Source organism: Calliphora vicina, chromosome 4, assembly GCF_958450345.1.
Source record: "Calliphora vicina chromosome 4, idCalVici1.1, whole genome shotgun sequence".
Lineage (NCBI taxonomy): Eukaryota > Metazoa > Arthropoda > Insecta > Diptera > Calliphoridae > Calliphora > Calliphora vicina.
In genome coordinates, this window is record NC_088783.1 from 100,676,979 (window position 1) to 100,695,466 (window position 18,488).

At 31.0% G+C, this 18,488-nt stretch overlaps 1 protein-coding gene across 1 annotated transcript; it reads right to left on the minus strand.

Annotated features, from left to right (window-relative positions):
* Nucleotides 1-343: 343 nt before the first annotated feature.
* Nucleotides 344-18,019, minus strand: LOC135958048 (synaptic vesicle glycoprotein 2B-like). The gene is made up of 7 exons (XM_065508911.1): nucleotides 17,897-18,019; nucleotides 17,484-17,808; nucleotides 9,376-9,754; nucleotides 8,972-9,298; nucleotides 3,810-3,942; nucleotides 3,586-3,742; nucleotides 344-693 (listed from the first exon to the last, which is right to left on the minus strand). The coding sequence occupies exons 1-7, from the start codon at nucleotides 17,958-17,960 to the stop codon at nucleotides 486-488; spliced, it is 1,593 nt and encodes a 530-aa protein (XP_065364983.1). The 5' UTR covers nucleotides 17,961-18,019; the 3' UTR covers nucleotides 344-485.
* Nucleotides 18,020-18,488: the final 469 nt, after the last annotated feature.

Genomic DNA, 18,488 nt, shown 5'->3' on the forward strand with positions numbered 1-18,488 from the left:
CTTTTATAAAATTATTTAATTTTACTAAAATATCAATCCACAAGTCATAATGTTTTCAAAAATATCAAATACTTATATTTTCTCAAGTACTTTTTTTCTCAAGGAATATTTATATTCAAAATATCAACTCATTCGGATCATAAATAGATTTTTGGGGATTTTTTTTAAACAATTTGAGACCCTAGGTGACCAACTTTGAGGGGCTACGTACTTGCTCCAATTAGCGCTAGGAAGCTGAACAAACGTAAATCAACTCGAAAGCACCTCAGCTCAAACCATGTGAAATTTCGCAACAATACCCCCAATAGTTCCCAAGATACCGAATTATTTCCAAAAAAAAAAAAGTTTTTAAACCACTGTGAACCATTGCAAAGTGGTTGTAGATCGTCAAAATAACCATACAGTTCGATATTACAATACTTTTTTGACAACTGTCGTTTATTGCATATCTTTTATAATCTGTGTAATTTACTATAAAAATGTCTTTAACTATTTTCACTATAATTATTGATTTGCTTTTTCGTATCCTGAGTTTTTGGCATTAGAAAACCCAAACAACCGGCCAATATTAATGCACATGATGAACTGTATAGAGCTGCTTCACAATGGGTTTCTATTAAGGCACCCATGACATTGCTTCCTGTTACACTGCCAATGCGTCCCAGCATTAACGAAATACAGACAGCCATTGCTCTGAAAATAAAATTTACAAACATAAATTTAGTTTTACAAATGTGAATTTAATTTTTGATTAAAGTTATTTAGAATATCGATGGCTTAATATAGAAAGGTCGTATCTCAACTTTTAGTTACTTTACAGGAGAAGGAAAAAACTCAATAATATAGATAGAAAGTGAAATTGAAAAAAAAACAATTAAAAATTTGTAATATCCCGATATTACCTTATGGGGGTGATTATGATATCATATATTATTATTGAAATATTTTCCTTCCAATAAAATAAATAAATAAATTACAAACATTTGAAAAAAACTTCAAACTGAAAAATAATTACTGTTAATCTGTTATTTGTCAACATAGGAAACTGAATTTTTTAAGGGAGGTCTATTTGAGCTTTGTCTACCAGAATATGTAAAAATCCCGATTTTGAAAAAAAAAACGAGATACGACCTTTCTATATTAAGCCATCGATATGTTCCTGTGTTGTTAAAAATTGTTTTCCGAATCTCCCAGATAACCTTAAAATAACTATGTGGTATCATGCGAATTTTGGTACATATTAAAAACGCAGCTAAATCGTTTCATAATCGACACACAAATTGACTTTTAAACTGTAATATTGGAAAATAACCTATATAAATATCTATATGAAGGAAGTAAGTATATAACCTAATATTAAGCTTTCATTTAATGTGTAATACGACTCTACATGTTGGTCAAATTGCGGAGATATTTGCCGATTTTTATACCCTTCACCTTCGTGTGAAGGGTAATATAAGTTTGCCATTCCGTTTGTAATTTCCACAGTATAATTTTCCGACCCTATAAAGTATATATATTCTGGATCCTTATAGATAGCGGAGTCGATTAAGCCATGTCCGACTGTCTGTCTGTTGAAATCAATTTTCTGAAGACCCCAGATATCTTCGGAATCCAAATCTTTAATAAAAAGTTTCCTATTTAAAATCAAAAAAAATATGGATATCTAATGATAGATATTTCAAAGACCTTTGCAACGACGCACAGAGGGATGGCTTCATACATTTTTTTGCAAAATTTAGAAGGAGTGGTCGTATATAAGCTTTATTTTAAGAAAAAAAAATATTTTTTTTCGAAAGATTGAAGAAATAGCTATCTAAACTATTTGGAACACATTTTGCTAAGAACAATAGGTAATAAGTTACATGGATGAGAAAAATCAGAGAGTTCTGGACCGATCTTCTTGAAAAATTATGTCTGAATTACTATTCAATCGGACTAACCTTGGTGTAAATTTCATCCCGATCGGAAGACATCGATTTTAAAAGTTGGTTAACTTGACGTGAAATCCCCCATATAAAAACCACTGAATAGTGTAAAATATAAGTAAATTTTTGATAACATGGACTTTGCATGGACTTTACTTCAATTTTTTAAAAATAGAATTAAATAAAATTTTTCTTAAAACTATAAGTGTCATCTTTAAACATTTCTCTACACTGCATCATTTGATTTTTGAAATTGACTTTTTGACACCAAAATCCCTCTGTGCGACGTATATAAGACCATAGCAAGTTGGACTTACAATGGGTCAGAATCGAAAAATTTTAAAATAACTATTCGAAAAAAATTTTTTTACAAAAAATTAAAAAAAATAAATTTTGTTTACCTAAAAATATTTAAAATTTGTATTTTGAAGTATAATTTGGTGAAGGGTATATAAGATTCGGAACGGCTGAAATGTTTCTCTATGGCCGAATATAGCTCGATTTTATGCAAAAACAAGTAAGAGAGCTATATTCGGCTGTGCCGAATCTTATATACCCTTCACCAAATATTTTTAATATTTTTAGGTAAACAAAATTTAAATTTTTTTTCCAGTTGTTTTTTAAATTTTTTTTTAAATATTTAGTGAAAAAAAATTTTGGTGATTTTAACCCATTGTAGGTCCAACTTACTATGGTCTTATATACGTCGTTGCACAGGTCTTTGAAATATCTATCATTAGATATCCATATTGTCTATATTAATGACTTATTAATCCAGATATGGGTCAAAAATAGGTCAAAATCGAGGTTGTCCTGGTTTTTTCCTTATATCTCATTTGTGGACCGATTTTCTCCATTTTAAATAGCAAAATTTCGGAGATATTGATGTATCATTCGTGTATGTAAGTTATTTAGGGGCTTCAGAAAGTTGATTTCAACACACAGACGGACATGGCTATATCGATTCCGCTATCTATAACGATTCAGAATATATATACTTTGTGGGGTCGCAAATGAAAAATGTAGAAATTACAAACGGAATGACAAACTTATATTTACCCTTGCCACTCATGGTGAAGGGTATAACAAGTAAGAGTGTTTACATAAAATCGGGGTCACATAAAATCCGTTTGTTCCGTGAAGGCTTTTCAATATTCAACACTCTGAGTTTTATAATTTCATTAATCGTATAAACACTGCAAAATTTTTTTTCGGTTTTCAGTGTGTTCTTTCAAATAAATTCTAGTATGTAGTTAACTATCACCGAAATCTGTAGTTGTTATGTATGGACTTTTTAATCGATTAGGGAATGTTACTCATCTATTTATTAGTTTCTTAAAACAGTAATTTTATATTTGTTAAAATTAATGTCATTAGTTTAATAGCTCTGTGGCTTTTACATTCCACTTAACTCTCTTTATTTGTAATCAATAGTGTAAAAATTTAATTTGAATGCTATTTAATCCATTAGATTTTATGATAAAATACATACATTTCGTTTGTAAAATGTTAATGTTATAATTTAGAGTCCTTGACTAATGTGGCAATAAATTTTGTTCCCAATAAATATTTTCGTGTTTAAAAAAGTATAATAATTTTGATGCAAACATCAAAATAAATTATACTCATATTACGATAAGAAATCTAACATACAAACCTTAAATTTGTTGGATAAATATCCACTACAATTGTATTCATGACACTTGTTCCTAAACCACAGCACAACATTATAACTAGCATATATATCGCCACCAGAGGAACATTGATTATCAAGCTCAGTATGCCAGAAAGACCACAGGTTGCTAAAATAATGACTATAATAAACATTTTAAAAAATATGTATTTAAATTATCTTTTATAAAACTTATAAAAAATACTTACATAGTATTGGTGTACGTTGGAATTTTTTATTGGCGAAAATCACACATATCAGCAGGAACACATAGATTAATTCCAATGTAATTGTATGTTTATAGGTGGATATTTCTAACTTTGTTGTGCATATTTTATCACCCTGAAAAGAAAATTTTATGGAAATAATTGAAAGTAAGTTTAAACGATTAATCAATCATTCTAAAGGTATTTATAGATGGCAATACTGAGTATTAATATTTGTCAAAAACTCAAGTATCATAATACAATTTCATCGTCTAAACAAAATTTGTATTCGATTTTCAAAAAATATGAATGATTTATTTTGTTTTACGGTTGGTATTCAAAATTTGTATAAAACAAATCAAAAACTTTTTATTTTCATATTATAAATGCAAATAAGGCAAACAAAAATGTCAAGAAAATATAAAATAAAAATAAAGTTTGCAGAAAAATATCAATCAACAAAGAAATAAAATATTTGTAATACTATCGTGTAAATAATAAATGTTTTTTCGAAATCATTTCTTGAAATATCGAACGATTTCAATAATATTTTAAATTTGAAAAGTTAATATGTACTCAGTATTACCGTCTATAAATAGATTAAATAATTGATTAAACATTTTGATGGCAAACAAAATTGATACTACTTTTCCAATTTGTAAGGTAAGTCAAAAATTAATTTAAAGAAATTTAAAAAAAAAACTGATTACGCAGCTTCATAGACAACATATTACGATCTGTATTTTGACCTCAAGTATTACATGGACAACCAGTCAGCAGATAGAATGATTATAGAACATAAATTTTTAATCACTTTCTGAGTTGAACGAAACAAAAATAAAATTAAATTTTAAAATCGGTTAAAAAATAACTGCGGGACATATATTTTTAACATAAATGTAATATTTTCTAAAATTTATTAATTACACTCTGCTACAAAATAACACTTTTTATCAGAATTTGAAAAACCACATAATGAGGTTTGTAGGCCTAGGTGAGGACATACTAAACCCGTTTTCAAAGATTTTGAAACACCCTCAAAATTTTGAATTATTTTGAAAAAAAAAAATGTTTTAGGGTAGGTCGTAGTACTTCAGTACCTCTAACTCACACCTTTTAAGACCGATTGCAGGACCTGGCAATCTTGTATTTATTGAAAGTACAATGACCAGCCGAGACTACTTAAAAATTTTAAAGGACAATTTGAATGAAAGTCTTGTAACTCCAAAGAGTGGCTATTGAGCCAATAGAGCACCTGTGCGAAATTTTAGACCGGAATATTAGAAAACGAAGTATTTCATCTAAGGACGAACTCCGAACAGCTTTAACGGAAGAGTGGGTCAAAATTACTGAAGATGTAACTGAACCTCTTGTAAACTCCATGAAAAGGCGACTAGGCCGTAATCAAGCTGAATGGAGGACCAACAAAATATTAACTTTTTATTTTCGAATTTTGGTAATATAAAATATTGCATTATAAATCAACAGTATACAAATTTTTGACTGTTGTTATTAGGTACTTGTTTCTTTTCCCATAAATTTTTCAAGAAATCAATTTTTATTGTTAAAATTTTTTAAAATAGTAAAAGATTAAACTCCAAATTTAATTTTAAGTTTATTCAAACTTATATATTTCTTTCACTAATTAAAATATTTAGCTTCATAGATAAAAATGCGTGTATTAGTATAAATTTGTAAAGAAGTGGCCACTTAAAATCGGTACGGATTAAAGCGAGCATAACTTTTAAATGAAACAACGTATTTTAACATTTTATTGAGTAATGACAACTTGGCTAAAACTTTGTATCAGATGTGTGATGTCTTATAAATGACAGCAATCGCTTTTCCAAACTCTGTTTTTATATATAATTCTGAAAATTCTTTAAAAACCTGTCTGAAAAGCTTGACTCTTCAAAATTTTTGATCTGATATCTGCCGTAAATCAGATTTTGGTTATCTTATAACCCAACAAAGTCGGATTTTCTAGATATTTGTGTTTTTTTTTCTAGCTTATTTTTCCATTGTGTCTTCACTTTTTAAAACTTAACATAATGATTTGTAATTCAATGTAGAATAACGGTAGATTTGTTGTTAAAAACGTATGTAAATCTTTTTCCATTTTGATAACAGGGGGCCTTGTTATGATTACTACAGTGAGTACCGATTTTAAGTGGCCACTTCTTTATAAGCTTTCATATCAAATAATAAGCAGTGAAAAGCTACTAAAATCCAAAAAAATTATATTTTTTTAGATATTCGTAACAAAAACAGTATTTATAACTTACAAATTTTTTTTTCATATTTTATTTATTGCATCTTCACAAAATAATGTGAACTATCAATAATTTGTTCAAATCTTAAATCTAAATATTAATTTTTATTTACGTCCCACCACAGTTTGACGAAAAATTATGTTTAATTTATAGATCCTATCATCAACGCAGCACAGTGGCTCATTTTCGTTTTTCATCGGCCAAAACTCTGTAACTTTTGAATTTTGAGATATTTTAGAATTTTTTTTTTTTTGGTGGACAGATAACTTCTTGAATTTTTCTTTTGAACCGATAGAGATATTTTAGAAGGTTTAAGGTTAAAGTTGAACTTTTAATTTTTTATAGCATTTAGTATGAAAATGCAAATTTTTTGTTTTTTGAATCTGCTATACTTATTAAAAAAGTTATCAGCAGATAAAAACAAGTAAGGAAGTATGTTCGGCCAAGCTCGACTATATAATACCCTACACTATAATTTATTTTCGTGAATGATTTTCGGAAGCGGGTCTTATATGGGAGCTATGACTAATTATGGACCTATCGCCATGAAATTAGGTCGTGTGATTTATGTCTATATGAATGTTATTTCTATTGAATTTTATGTTTATACAAACATTTTTAAGAGATTTATGCTCGTTAAAGTGATTTTCGGAAGCGGGTCTTATATGGGAGCTATGACTAATAATGGACCGATCATCATAAAATTAGGTGACATTAATTCAGTTTATATAAAACTTATTTGGAGCAAAATTTGTGTAGATACATACATATATAAATTAACCATTTACGACCGATAAAGTATAACTTCGGGAGAACATTTGTATGGGTGCTAGGTGAAGTAGTGGACCGATTACAGTAATTTTCAATAGACTTCGTCCTCGGGCCGAAAAAAATTTATGTACCAAATTTTATCGCAATATCTTCAAAATTGCGACTTGTACTTTGCGCCAGTCATATGAACAAATAAAATAAAAATAGAACAAAAATTTGGGAGTAATTTCATTCAAATGAAAAAAGTTTTCAACAAACAGGTCAACAAGTATATATAGGCTTAAAGAGGACACTTTGGACTTTCTCCTGGTTGTAAAATTTGTTTAACCCCTTTTGACCCTAAGCACTGAAATTCAAATTTGGCTAAAATATAGCACCTGAGAAAAAAATTAATAACACATTAGGTATAAACGGTACAATGACAAATCATATCAGCTCTTAAAGACTATTATCCTACCAACATAACAAAAGAAAAATCATCCAATTATCTATAATAGTTTGCGAGTAATGATAATTTACTTCTGATCAAATTTACAAAAATCACATTTTTATAAAATGACATAAAATATTTGACTTTAACAGCTGCCACGCACACAATTGACAATATTTTTATCTAATTTTTTGGCTACCTTAGTTTCAATGTGTTTACTATTGAATGGCATTAAATTTTGAAAGTTGGACTTTTGGCCGATGAAATTGAGATATGAGCCACCGTGCGCAGGTCTGTTGGATTCCTTCCAACTTACAAATGTATCAAAAAATGCACGTCACACAGTGGTATAGAGAAAAAATAAAGGTAAATAAATGTGTAACTTCTAAACGCTTAGTCCAATTTCAATGAAATTTGACATGTGCAAAGGGAAAGTGTTGTCGAGTTTAAGTTTTGAGCTTGGACCTCATGGGCTTAGCATGGGCGCGTCCAGGTGTCCCCAAAGTAAGACACCTCGGGTATGTTACATTTTTAAAATGATCTTATTTCTTCGTTTGGGTTTCCGATTTCAAAAAACTTACATATAAAGCCTGTACCGGCCTTATAAATAAATATATAAGAAAATTTTTTCGTGGTTTGCGGCACAAAATTTTTGAAAATTGAAAATTATAAAAATTTGTTTATTATTTACGTGTAAATTTAAATGAAACAAAATTCTTGGTTGTTTTTTACATTTGCATGGTTTTTTGAAGTCACAGGCCTATGCTAATAAACCTTAATCGATCGATGACCTAAATGTCTGCATAATCCAGGCCATCACACAAATTCAGCCGGATTTATGAAGAAGAGTCATTAAAAATTGGACTTCTCGATTTATGGATACATTTTTTGTTTCAAAAATAGCTAAATACGAAGTTTTCCAATGTTGAAAAAGCTAATATTTCATGAATTCTTTATGACATGTCAGAATCACTGCTGACTTGGCTGACATCCCCTGACTTTTTCATATATTTTGTAAAATATCCGCATGAAAAAATCACGAGTTGTTAGTAGCATAGCTAAATACACATAGATCGGAAACTAAGCCGTCATAGACCTAACTCAGTTGTGGAAAACCTATGAGGTGAGAATGTATTAGTAAAAAAACATGAGAAAACAAAAACAACATTCATATGTTTCTAAGTTAGGTTTTTATATGTACACACAGCCTAAAAAGTGAGTAAACATCAGCGATTTTTTTGATTTTTTTAGGATCATGAAAATCATTACAGTCCGACTAAATCTTTTTTTTCACAAGCGAATCTATTATTCAACTAAATCTCCAACAAACCGAAACATTAAAATTTTAATCGATGCATTAATTTTAGGATTTTCATTATCTTAAAAAAAATAAAATATTTTTTGGTGTATACTCACTTTTGAGGCTCACTGTATTTTCAATGGAACAGAAAAACAAATTTTGTATATGAAACAGCTAATTTTTTTTAGCAAATCTGTGACTTAATCAATGTTTAGATTTAAATTATCTACAAAATTAAGATATAATTGATTAAAAATTTGTCTAATTTCCATACAGATCGGCGATGAAAAGTCCTCTTTCATCTGCATATATGTCTGTGTTTATAAAGTGTTGTTTGCTCAATTGCTGAAGAAACTTTTAACAAATTGTTTTTTATGTATAGCAAACTTACCTGATTATCACTTAAGCTATTTGAAATGGAAAAATTCGAGGATTGTGTAAATCTTAGAATATCACAAAGACATATAGGTTCCTCATGGTATTCTGTATATAACATGGTATTATTGAGTATATAAGGAAACCACATGTACACACCATGAGCCGTAAAAAAAATGATAAATTGTATTAAGGCAGCCAGGCAAGTTTTGCGAATGTGTTTTCTCATAAAGAGTGGAGCTGTTTGATCCCATATTAATTGTAGTATTGATGAAGCTGATTTTGAATTATCGATATCTTTATTGCGTAATGGAGTATCCAAATCTGGCAGTAGCATGGTAATCTATTGGATATTAAATATTAAAAGAAATTAGATACTTAAATAAAATTGTATGTATTGTGTTTTTGTTTGTAACATACCGTAAAGAGTTCATCTCTAAGTTTTTTATTTCCTTGAGTATTTTTGCGATGCATATTTTTCAAAATATCCAAAGCTTCATCAGCTCTATTTACACCCAACAAGTATTTAGGACTTTCGGGCAAGTATCCTAAAAATATGCAGCAACCAAGTCCAGAAACTCCACACATAAGAAAATATAAACGCCAGGGTTTATAGACAATTGGCAAAAAAGGTATATCGAACTCCCATTCTTGATTAATAAACAGCCACGCAATAATTGGAAAGAGTATGGCACTGAAGGCACTCATTAGAGCTCCACACAGTATAGCTTTGTTGCGATTCTTTTGACAATGGAATTCGCCTAAATAGGCAAAAATGATAGCAGATCCAGCTGATATTCTGAAAGTGTAGATATGTAAGTAATTGAAATAAAGTGGCAATTACAACAAAAGGTTGCATATATAAACAAATATAAATTTCGTTTTTGTATAGTCCTACTCTTTGACAACAGCAATTAACTCTATATGTGTAAGTAAAAAAGTACCTAACTCTAAATATGTGTAAGTAACACAATTGCACACATAGAGACGAGACGTAATTGTCAAAAATCCAAGTCTTTTGACAAAACCCTAACTCTTGCAACAACAAAATACATGTTATTCAATGTATTTTGTTATTGTAGTAGACATATGATTTGTTGTATTTTTATTTGACAAATCGGAGTATCTCGTCTCTATGTATAATTCATAGAGAAACATAGAGAGGAAACTAGAAACAAAAAAATTGCTCAAAATAATCACACATACGAGTGCTGTTGTTGTTTTCACATAGTTGTTTTAATAATACAATCTCACCACTTCGGTTTTTGACAACTGTGTTAGGTCTTTGACAGGACAGTTTCCGCTCTATGTATATTCTCTATGATTACACATTTAAATTTTCTCCAAGCAACAGAGCAAGACGAATCTATAGAAGGTGACGACAGAACTACAACAAATACAACATGTACAAAAACAACAGGTACTTTGTTAAAATATAAGTGAACTGTCAAAGTTGCCTGTTTATGTTTTTGCTTTTGGGTTTGTTGCATTCTTCGCCACAACAAGCACAAATGAATTGACAGTTCAATTGTCTAAGCAACTGAATTAAAAAATAATCAGCTGTTGTTCTAAGGTCACCTTCTATAAATTCGCCTTGCAACAGAGTTTCATAAAAATATTTTAAATTTTAATTTGTATGAATTTTCAATACCAAAAATTGGAACTCTGTCCTATAGTTTAAATCAAGGCGTATTAACAAGGTGAGTGCATAAAATCAGCTGTTTCTTAATTCGCTGCGGTTTTATGTACAGTATATGTCAAACTTTGTTTATGTTTACATTTGTTATTGTAAATAACATAGTAATATTTTAATTCGCCTTGATTTTGACATTTACCGTACATTTTAACAAAAACAAATTGCCTGTTGTTTTTGCATTGTTGTATTTGTTGCCGGGACGCACTCACCTTGTTAATACGCCTTGGTTTAAATTCTATAATAAAAAAAATTACATGTCAGAAATTCAAAAAAAATTGTTCTTGTCATGGTAACATAGAGATGAGACGTAGTTGTTAAAACCTAACTCTCATTCTCAAGTGAACTTTCATCGTGTCAAGACGTGTCTGTGTTAAAATTGAAGTCTTATTTGTTGTCTCTGTCGAACCAATTTATTTTAGCATTGTGTTTTATGTACTTAATGTTAGTAACGTGGTTTTATTAGTATACATATAAAGTGGCGTCCTTTTGTTAACATAACCTCATAAAGAGGAAAAATTATAACCAACCTGATTGATTATTTCAACATATCAACCTTTCAACACATTAAATAACGAAATTGGAGAACTAAGCTAAGAACGGAGAATGGCTGAAGCCGGGGGCTTCTGCCCGCCGGAAGAGAAGGATGACCAGGGGAAGCGTAGAAAAAAGTCAACCAAGGAGAAGCCAAATGATGAAGAAGGAGTAATAAGGGGTAAGTCGGAAAAAGCTTTGAACATTGACCTAACTCGGACGGAAAACACGGTTTTATGTGAAAATGACGTTAATATGAATCGGGAACAGCCAACTAAGGTTAACTTTGAGTATTTTTATGATGAGGACCATAAGGGTCCATACATTGTTTATGTGGACGCATATGATGCAAATGGCATCAGGAAATATTTGAACGGGATTGCAGTATGCAAGACCATTATGGATTTAAAGATTGAGAATATATTGGAAATTTCGAAGATTGGGTTTGAAAGATGTTTCATTCAGGAATTATACTGCTGCTAATAACTTCGTGAAGGATACCAGAATTCGGGAGAAGGGTCTTTCACCTAAGATTTTTGAGCATTTTATATCAAAAACGGGTATAATTTTTGACATACCAACGGAAATTTCTGAGGAAGAATTTTTGGAGGCGGTCTACTCACCAATAGGGATCATCAGAGTGCAGAGGATAAATCGACGTCAAAAAAATACCGAGGGTGAGATGATATTTGTCCCAACGAAAAATATGAAGGTGATCTTTAAAGGAAATGAAATCCCTAAGGAACTAATCTATGGCTACACGAAGATTAATGTAAAATATTTTATACCTTTTGGACAATGCTACAGATGTTTCAGATATAACCACTTTGCCCAACATTGTAAACAAAATTTCGAAATTTGTCGGAACTGCTATAATCAACATGATGACAATATATGTCTGGAAGTCAAATGCACGAACTGCAAGGGAAACCATCCACCTACATACAAGGAATGTCCAGCAAGAACAAAAGCTTATGCACTAAAGAAATTGATGACAGTGGAAAATCTCACAGTTAAGGAGGCTAGAACGAGATTATCTGGTTTATTTACAAACAATTTTTCTATTTTGGAGGATGCTGGGGATTTTCCTCCTCTTAGGACGAGAAATAATGGAAATAACAACATAAACAACCATCAAGAGGCAATAAGAGAACTACATAAAATGTTACCCTTTTCCAAGGTAGCAAGGAATAATGTGAATAAGGATAATACTGAGACAAATAATCGGAAATTGGCAAGAGAACATCAAATGGTTCTAAGGGAACATTCTGTGGAATTCTCTTACAATCTACCCAGGAACGTTTCAAGGGAAAGTCCAAACATTAATGAAATACAAAACTATGGGGATGAAAGCAATATGGAACTATCACAAATGACGGATATATCGGATAATTACAACAAGGCAATATATATTCTTACTAAGGTATCGCAGGATACTACAAGCATAATAACGAACTGGACAAACGGAATATTTGACTCAGATCAAACGAGGAAAATGCTACTAAATATGAGGGATAACGTAAATAAGGGAATGAATTATGTGGATGCAGATAGGATTAATAAATCAATAATTGAAAAGAAATTCTAAATCACAAGCCTTCAAATTGAAGTTATTACAATTCAACATTCAAAGTTTAAAGAAGAAAGGAAATAAGGAATTACTTGAAATATTCATGATGAACAACAAAATTGATATTGCGATTTTATATGAAACTTGGTTGACAGATAACGCATGCACGATCCTGAACAACTACAACTTTGTATGCAAGAATAGACAAGATGGTTTTGATGGTGTTGGTTTCTATATCAAAAGGCATATAAGATTCACAATAAATAATATAAATTCTCAATACGATACAATATCTATTTCAACTATAAATCTAAAAAATAACATCACGATAATCTGCAATTATAGCCCTCCCAACATGGATATTCAAGAATTCAGCAATGAGATGGGAAAAATTTTCAATTATGCAAGAAGTCAAAAAAATGTCACAATAATTTGTGGCGATTTTAATGTAAAATCCAAGTTATGGAATAGGAACTCTTCCGACAATAAAGTTATGATAATTGAGGATATTCTTATTAACTCAAACTACAATTGTATCAATAATGGTTCTGACACATTTATACCTCCAAATTCGAGACCATCGGCCATAGATGTAACCTTTTGCAATAAACACAATTTTTCATGGAACGTATTGAATTCTAAAATAACTGGTAGCAATCACTGTCCAATAATTATTGAAATTACAAATACTACGAGGAATAAAAATCTTAAATATATTCTTAAGAAGAAGGATTTTTATGACAATATTAACAATATTCAAGTTAATGGCGATTTAAATGATTTTACAAGAACGATTAAAGATATTAGAACCAAGAATACGATAACAATAACTGATGGGAATAGGTACTATCCCAAATGTTGGTGGGGAATTGAGGCAAACAGGTTATTTAGCCTACGGAATTTAGCAAGAAACAGATATTATAAGGATAAGTCCATTCATAATCTCGAAAATTACCGAGAAATCGAAAATGAACTTAGGAAATATATTAATGAAAAGAGAAATCAGGCGTTTAACGAGTTTTTGGATGAGTTATCACATCCAAGATCGATCCAAGAAATGTGGAGAAAACTTTCAAGAATAAAGAGATATCAATTAGCCAAGAAAGTCAACAATTCATGGAACTTAGACCAGATCAAGGAATTCCTATCGATGTTAACGGAATCCAACTCTTCGACAGTCAATAATAATCTACAAAATATAAATGATTCTTCAAAATCGGATATTCCAATGATATCCTTTGAACAATTTGAAAAGTATATTGCATCCAGAAACCCTGATTCTGCAAAAGGTGACGATGAGATTTCATACAGAATACTACAGAATCTTAAATCTGACGGAAGAAGAAAAATATTTGAGGAAATCAACAAACTATGGCAAAATGGTATAATTCCAGACTCCTGGAGGCGAATAATTATCTGTCCAGTACCAAAAAAGAACAAGGATTCATCAATAATTTCTAATAATCGACCCATTTGTCTTCTCTCGACTCTTTTTAAATCTCTCGAAGCTTTGATTAAGGTCCACATAGAAAATCACATCAATATCAATAATTTATTACCTGAGAGATCGTATGCTTTTAGGAGGGGGAGATCCACCGCCCAATGCATTAATGATGTCATCAATTCAGTTTACAGGCTTAAGAGTAAGGGATTTCACGTAGTAGCGGCCTGTTTGGATATCGACAAAGCCTATGACAAGACCAACCACAATTTATTATGCAATTTTATGATTGACAAGAATTTTAATACCCATATAATAAAATGGCTACATAATTTTCTTGGAAAGAGAATTCTAGTACTTGGTAACCAGGAGACTCAAACGAGTAATGGTTTGGCACAAGGCAGCTCACTTTCGCCCATCATGTTTAATATTTTCACGGCAATTCTACATGAAATTAACGATGAAAGGACTATACTTTTTCAATTCGCGGATGATTTCTTTATGGTGGTATTCGATAGGAATTTCTATTCTGCGAGACAACATCTTTTGGATAAATTAACTAGCTTGTCGACACGATGTAAGGAGTTGGAATTATCATTTAATTTTGAGAAGACAAAGGCAATTCATTTTAACAACAGACCACGTCCACTTAACTTAATCATCGATTCGAAATCAATTCCCGAAGTTAGAACAATCAAATATTTAGGCCGTACTATTTCGAGCAACAATTCATCCATGGATCACATTAAGAATGTTATTTATAATATAAAGAGATCTTGCAACTTCTATCGTATTCTTAATCATCGAAATTTTGGAATCGCTCCATATAGGGCTCTACAAATTTATCGCTCTTTCATAAGACCTCGAATTGAATATGCTATTTCAACTTTCTCCAACATGGGTAAAAATGCACTGAATATAATAAATACCAACACCAACAATTACCTTAGACAGGCACTTGGCCTTCTGCGATCTACACCTACGCACATCTTGTATCACATGGCTATTGAACTTCCTCCTAAATTCAGGATTACCCTTATAACAGCTAAGGAAATATTAAAATCATTACTATATAAACTCCCAATTTCGAACTATATTAATGAATTACAGGGAATAAACACGAGCATAGCTAATATTTATCGTCAATATGATTTTATATTTAATGACATTGGTGAATTTACGGAGTACAATAACAACAATGATCACATGATTTTCGACACAGATTTTTTCAAAGGTTCTTGTAAGAATAAGGCAGAGGCGAATGTGGACATTGTCAAAAGATTATTTGCCGAAAAATTAGACTTTTTTAAGCACGAAGAATTTTAAATTTTATATACTGATGGATCTGTATCCAACAACTCTACTGGTTTTGCATTTTTTCATCCGGAAACTGATACTGCCGAATCCTGTTATACTTTTAGAATATTATCTTCAATGACTGCAGAACTTTTGGCAATTGATTTTGCTAGTTGAAATTCATACAAAAAGGTGGCTATTTTTACGGATTCAAAATCCTGTCTTTATGCTCTACAGAATCCTAATCATCAAAATTACATTATAGGCAGGATCCACAACAAATGTAATGAATCACAATTTGAGAAAATTTTTATTATTTACATTCCTGGGCACATGAACATCCCTGGAAATGAGAAAGCGGACGTAACAGCCAAAGAGGCTTCTAGAAAGGGGTCTCTGGTACACATTAAGTGGCCTCTCAAAGATGCGATCTTGGTAATAGAATCTCTTTTACGTGGCGAATGGAATACTGAATATACTCAAATAAAGATTACGAAAGGTGTTGAATATGGTATTCAATTCCCGATGACTTTAAAGGACTTATGGGTTAACGATACTATTACTGACATGACGAATTTCAAAGCTTCCGACTTTAGAACTGCGAATCGAATTCTTTCTGGCCACACTTACTGTGGGAAGACGTTACACCGAATGGGTGTCAAACCTTCGGAAAATTGCGAACACTGTGGAACGATGGAGGATACTTCCCACATCTTATTTAATTGTCAACTCTAATAATGAGCGAGTACATCCTTGCTAAAATTGGAGTTGGCGTTATGTAATTTTACAGGCCAAATAAATCTTAGATGCTACGCATCTAAGTAACTTAAAAATCAAACAAACAAAACCTAACTCTTGCAACAACCCGTAGGAAGCTGTAGATCAACTCGAAGTTCCTGAGATACCTAATTATTAAAAAAAAACGTTTCTAAACCACTGAGCCGTGTTTGTTGGAAACAAGAAATTTTAAAAAATGTTTAAAAATTCCTGTGTTGAGTCTTAAAATATTTGTTTTTTAATAAAGACAAGCCTATACGGATGACGTTCAGATTCTGATCAAGGGAAACTTTCTTTCAACAATCTGTGAAATCATACAGACGTCGCAAATTGTACATGCTGATTTGTTGTTGGGCAAGAGACTTGCGCAACTAATGGGCTGGGCGTAAACCCAACGAAAACAGAGTTAGTACTCTTCACCGGAGAATATAGGGTAGAGAGTTTTAATTTACCAAAAATAGTAAACGTTGAGCTGGTTTTAGTAGAGGGAGCCATGAACCTTCCTTGATAATTAATACTCAGGAATGGCTAAAAAGGGGCCTCCATGAGTACTACACATGCTGGAATTACATATATTGATAAGAATTGGGGACTACGACCTGGCATGGTAAACTGGATTTATACATCGGTTGTAAGACCCACATTGCAACAAGTTTATTAACAAATATTAGGAAACTAACACAAAAAAAGGTAAACTATTTATTAATTAATTACTTAAAACGTATGTATGTATACGTTATTTTGTTTAAGAAAATCATGCACTTGATCATACGATGTTTTGAATTTTGGTTATAACTTGGTTATTTTTGATAGATATAATTATATAATATGACACAGTGAATCGTAATCATTGACGATGAATCGTATGATTTGCATTTTAGGTGACGTTATGTAGATAGACGACACTTAGGGCTTTGAAATATCATATAGTACATTCAAGAATAGTGAAACGTTACTAGAACTATACACAATCAGGTTATGTTGGGTACGAGGACACTATAACATACAAGGTAATGAGGTAGCAGATGAACAGGTCATTATTCTTTATATATAATGTAAATTATGTTTTTGATTTTTTTTTTAAATCTTGAACTGTTCTTGTAACTATCAACTAAACTTGAGCGTGCCAAATGATTTGTCTATCATTGTTATTTGTTATAATCCCATCAAACTGTAATTAATGTCAATATATCAATTAAAAACTGTGCAATACTTACAAGACTCCATTTAAAAAACGCAAAATTGCCATCATTGTGAAATTGAAAGAGAAACTTGATACGAATGTCACCAAAAATGCGAAAAATAATGTTGGTTTCATTGTCTGCTTGCGACCCCTGGTATCAGCCAAAAATCCCCATAAATGTGAACTAAAGATGATGCCTAAAAAGCAAACAGCTCCCAAGACGCCTTGCTCTTGATAAGACAAATTCAAATCACAGGCCACAACAGGCAAAGCAAAACTAATGCCAACCGATTCCAAAATCACATTATTCAATACTAGACCCGAAAACACTATAAGTTTTATATTGAATTTGCCAAAATCTGTAATTGGAAAAAAATCGAATTCGAATCTTTAAATACATAAGTATTTGGTTCCTTATGCTATGCAACTTTGCATGTTGGAATTTACGTGTCTTTTCCAGAGCTTCATCAATGGTGGCAATAGTTGTTGGTTCTGCTGGTTGTTTTGCCATTTTAATAATAATGCCTTAAACAAAATTTAAATACACGTTAAGAAAATAACAAAAATTTTATCCACTACTATTTGTTTAATCCATTGTCAGACGGGTGCGAACAAGTATTACTCTTCAAATGCATGATATTTTCAAACATTTATACTCCCAGAACCGTTAGTGCTTATAATAGGTGTGTTCGCGTACTTTCAAGTAAAAAATATCCAGTAACTTTATTTTAGAGAGTAAAAACAAAATACTCTCAATCTGAAAAATAACCAAAAAAAAGTATGCGAACAACAATTTGTTAAAGTAAGTTGTATTTTATTATAAATCAATTTAAAACGTTTGTTTTGTGTTATTTTACTTATTTTCTTTGCAAAACTTGTAAATTGTATTAATTTTCAAAAATTTTTTATGTTGATATTTTTTACTGGACAAAAAATGCCAAGTAAAAATAAATATCATGTTCTCTATCTACGAACTGTCACTTTTAACACTCTCTTGCTCTCTGAATCCCGTAACTTCCAATAATAATTTGTACAAATT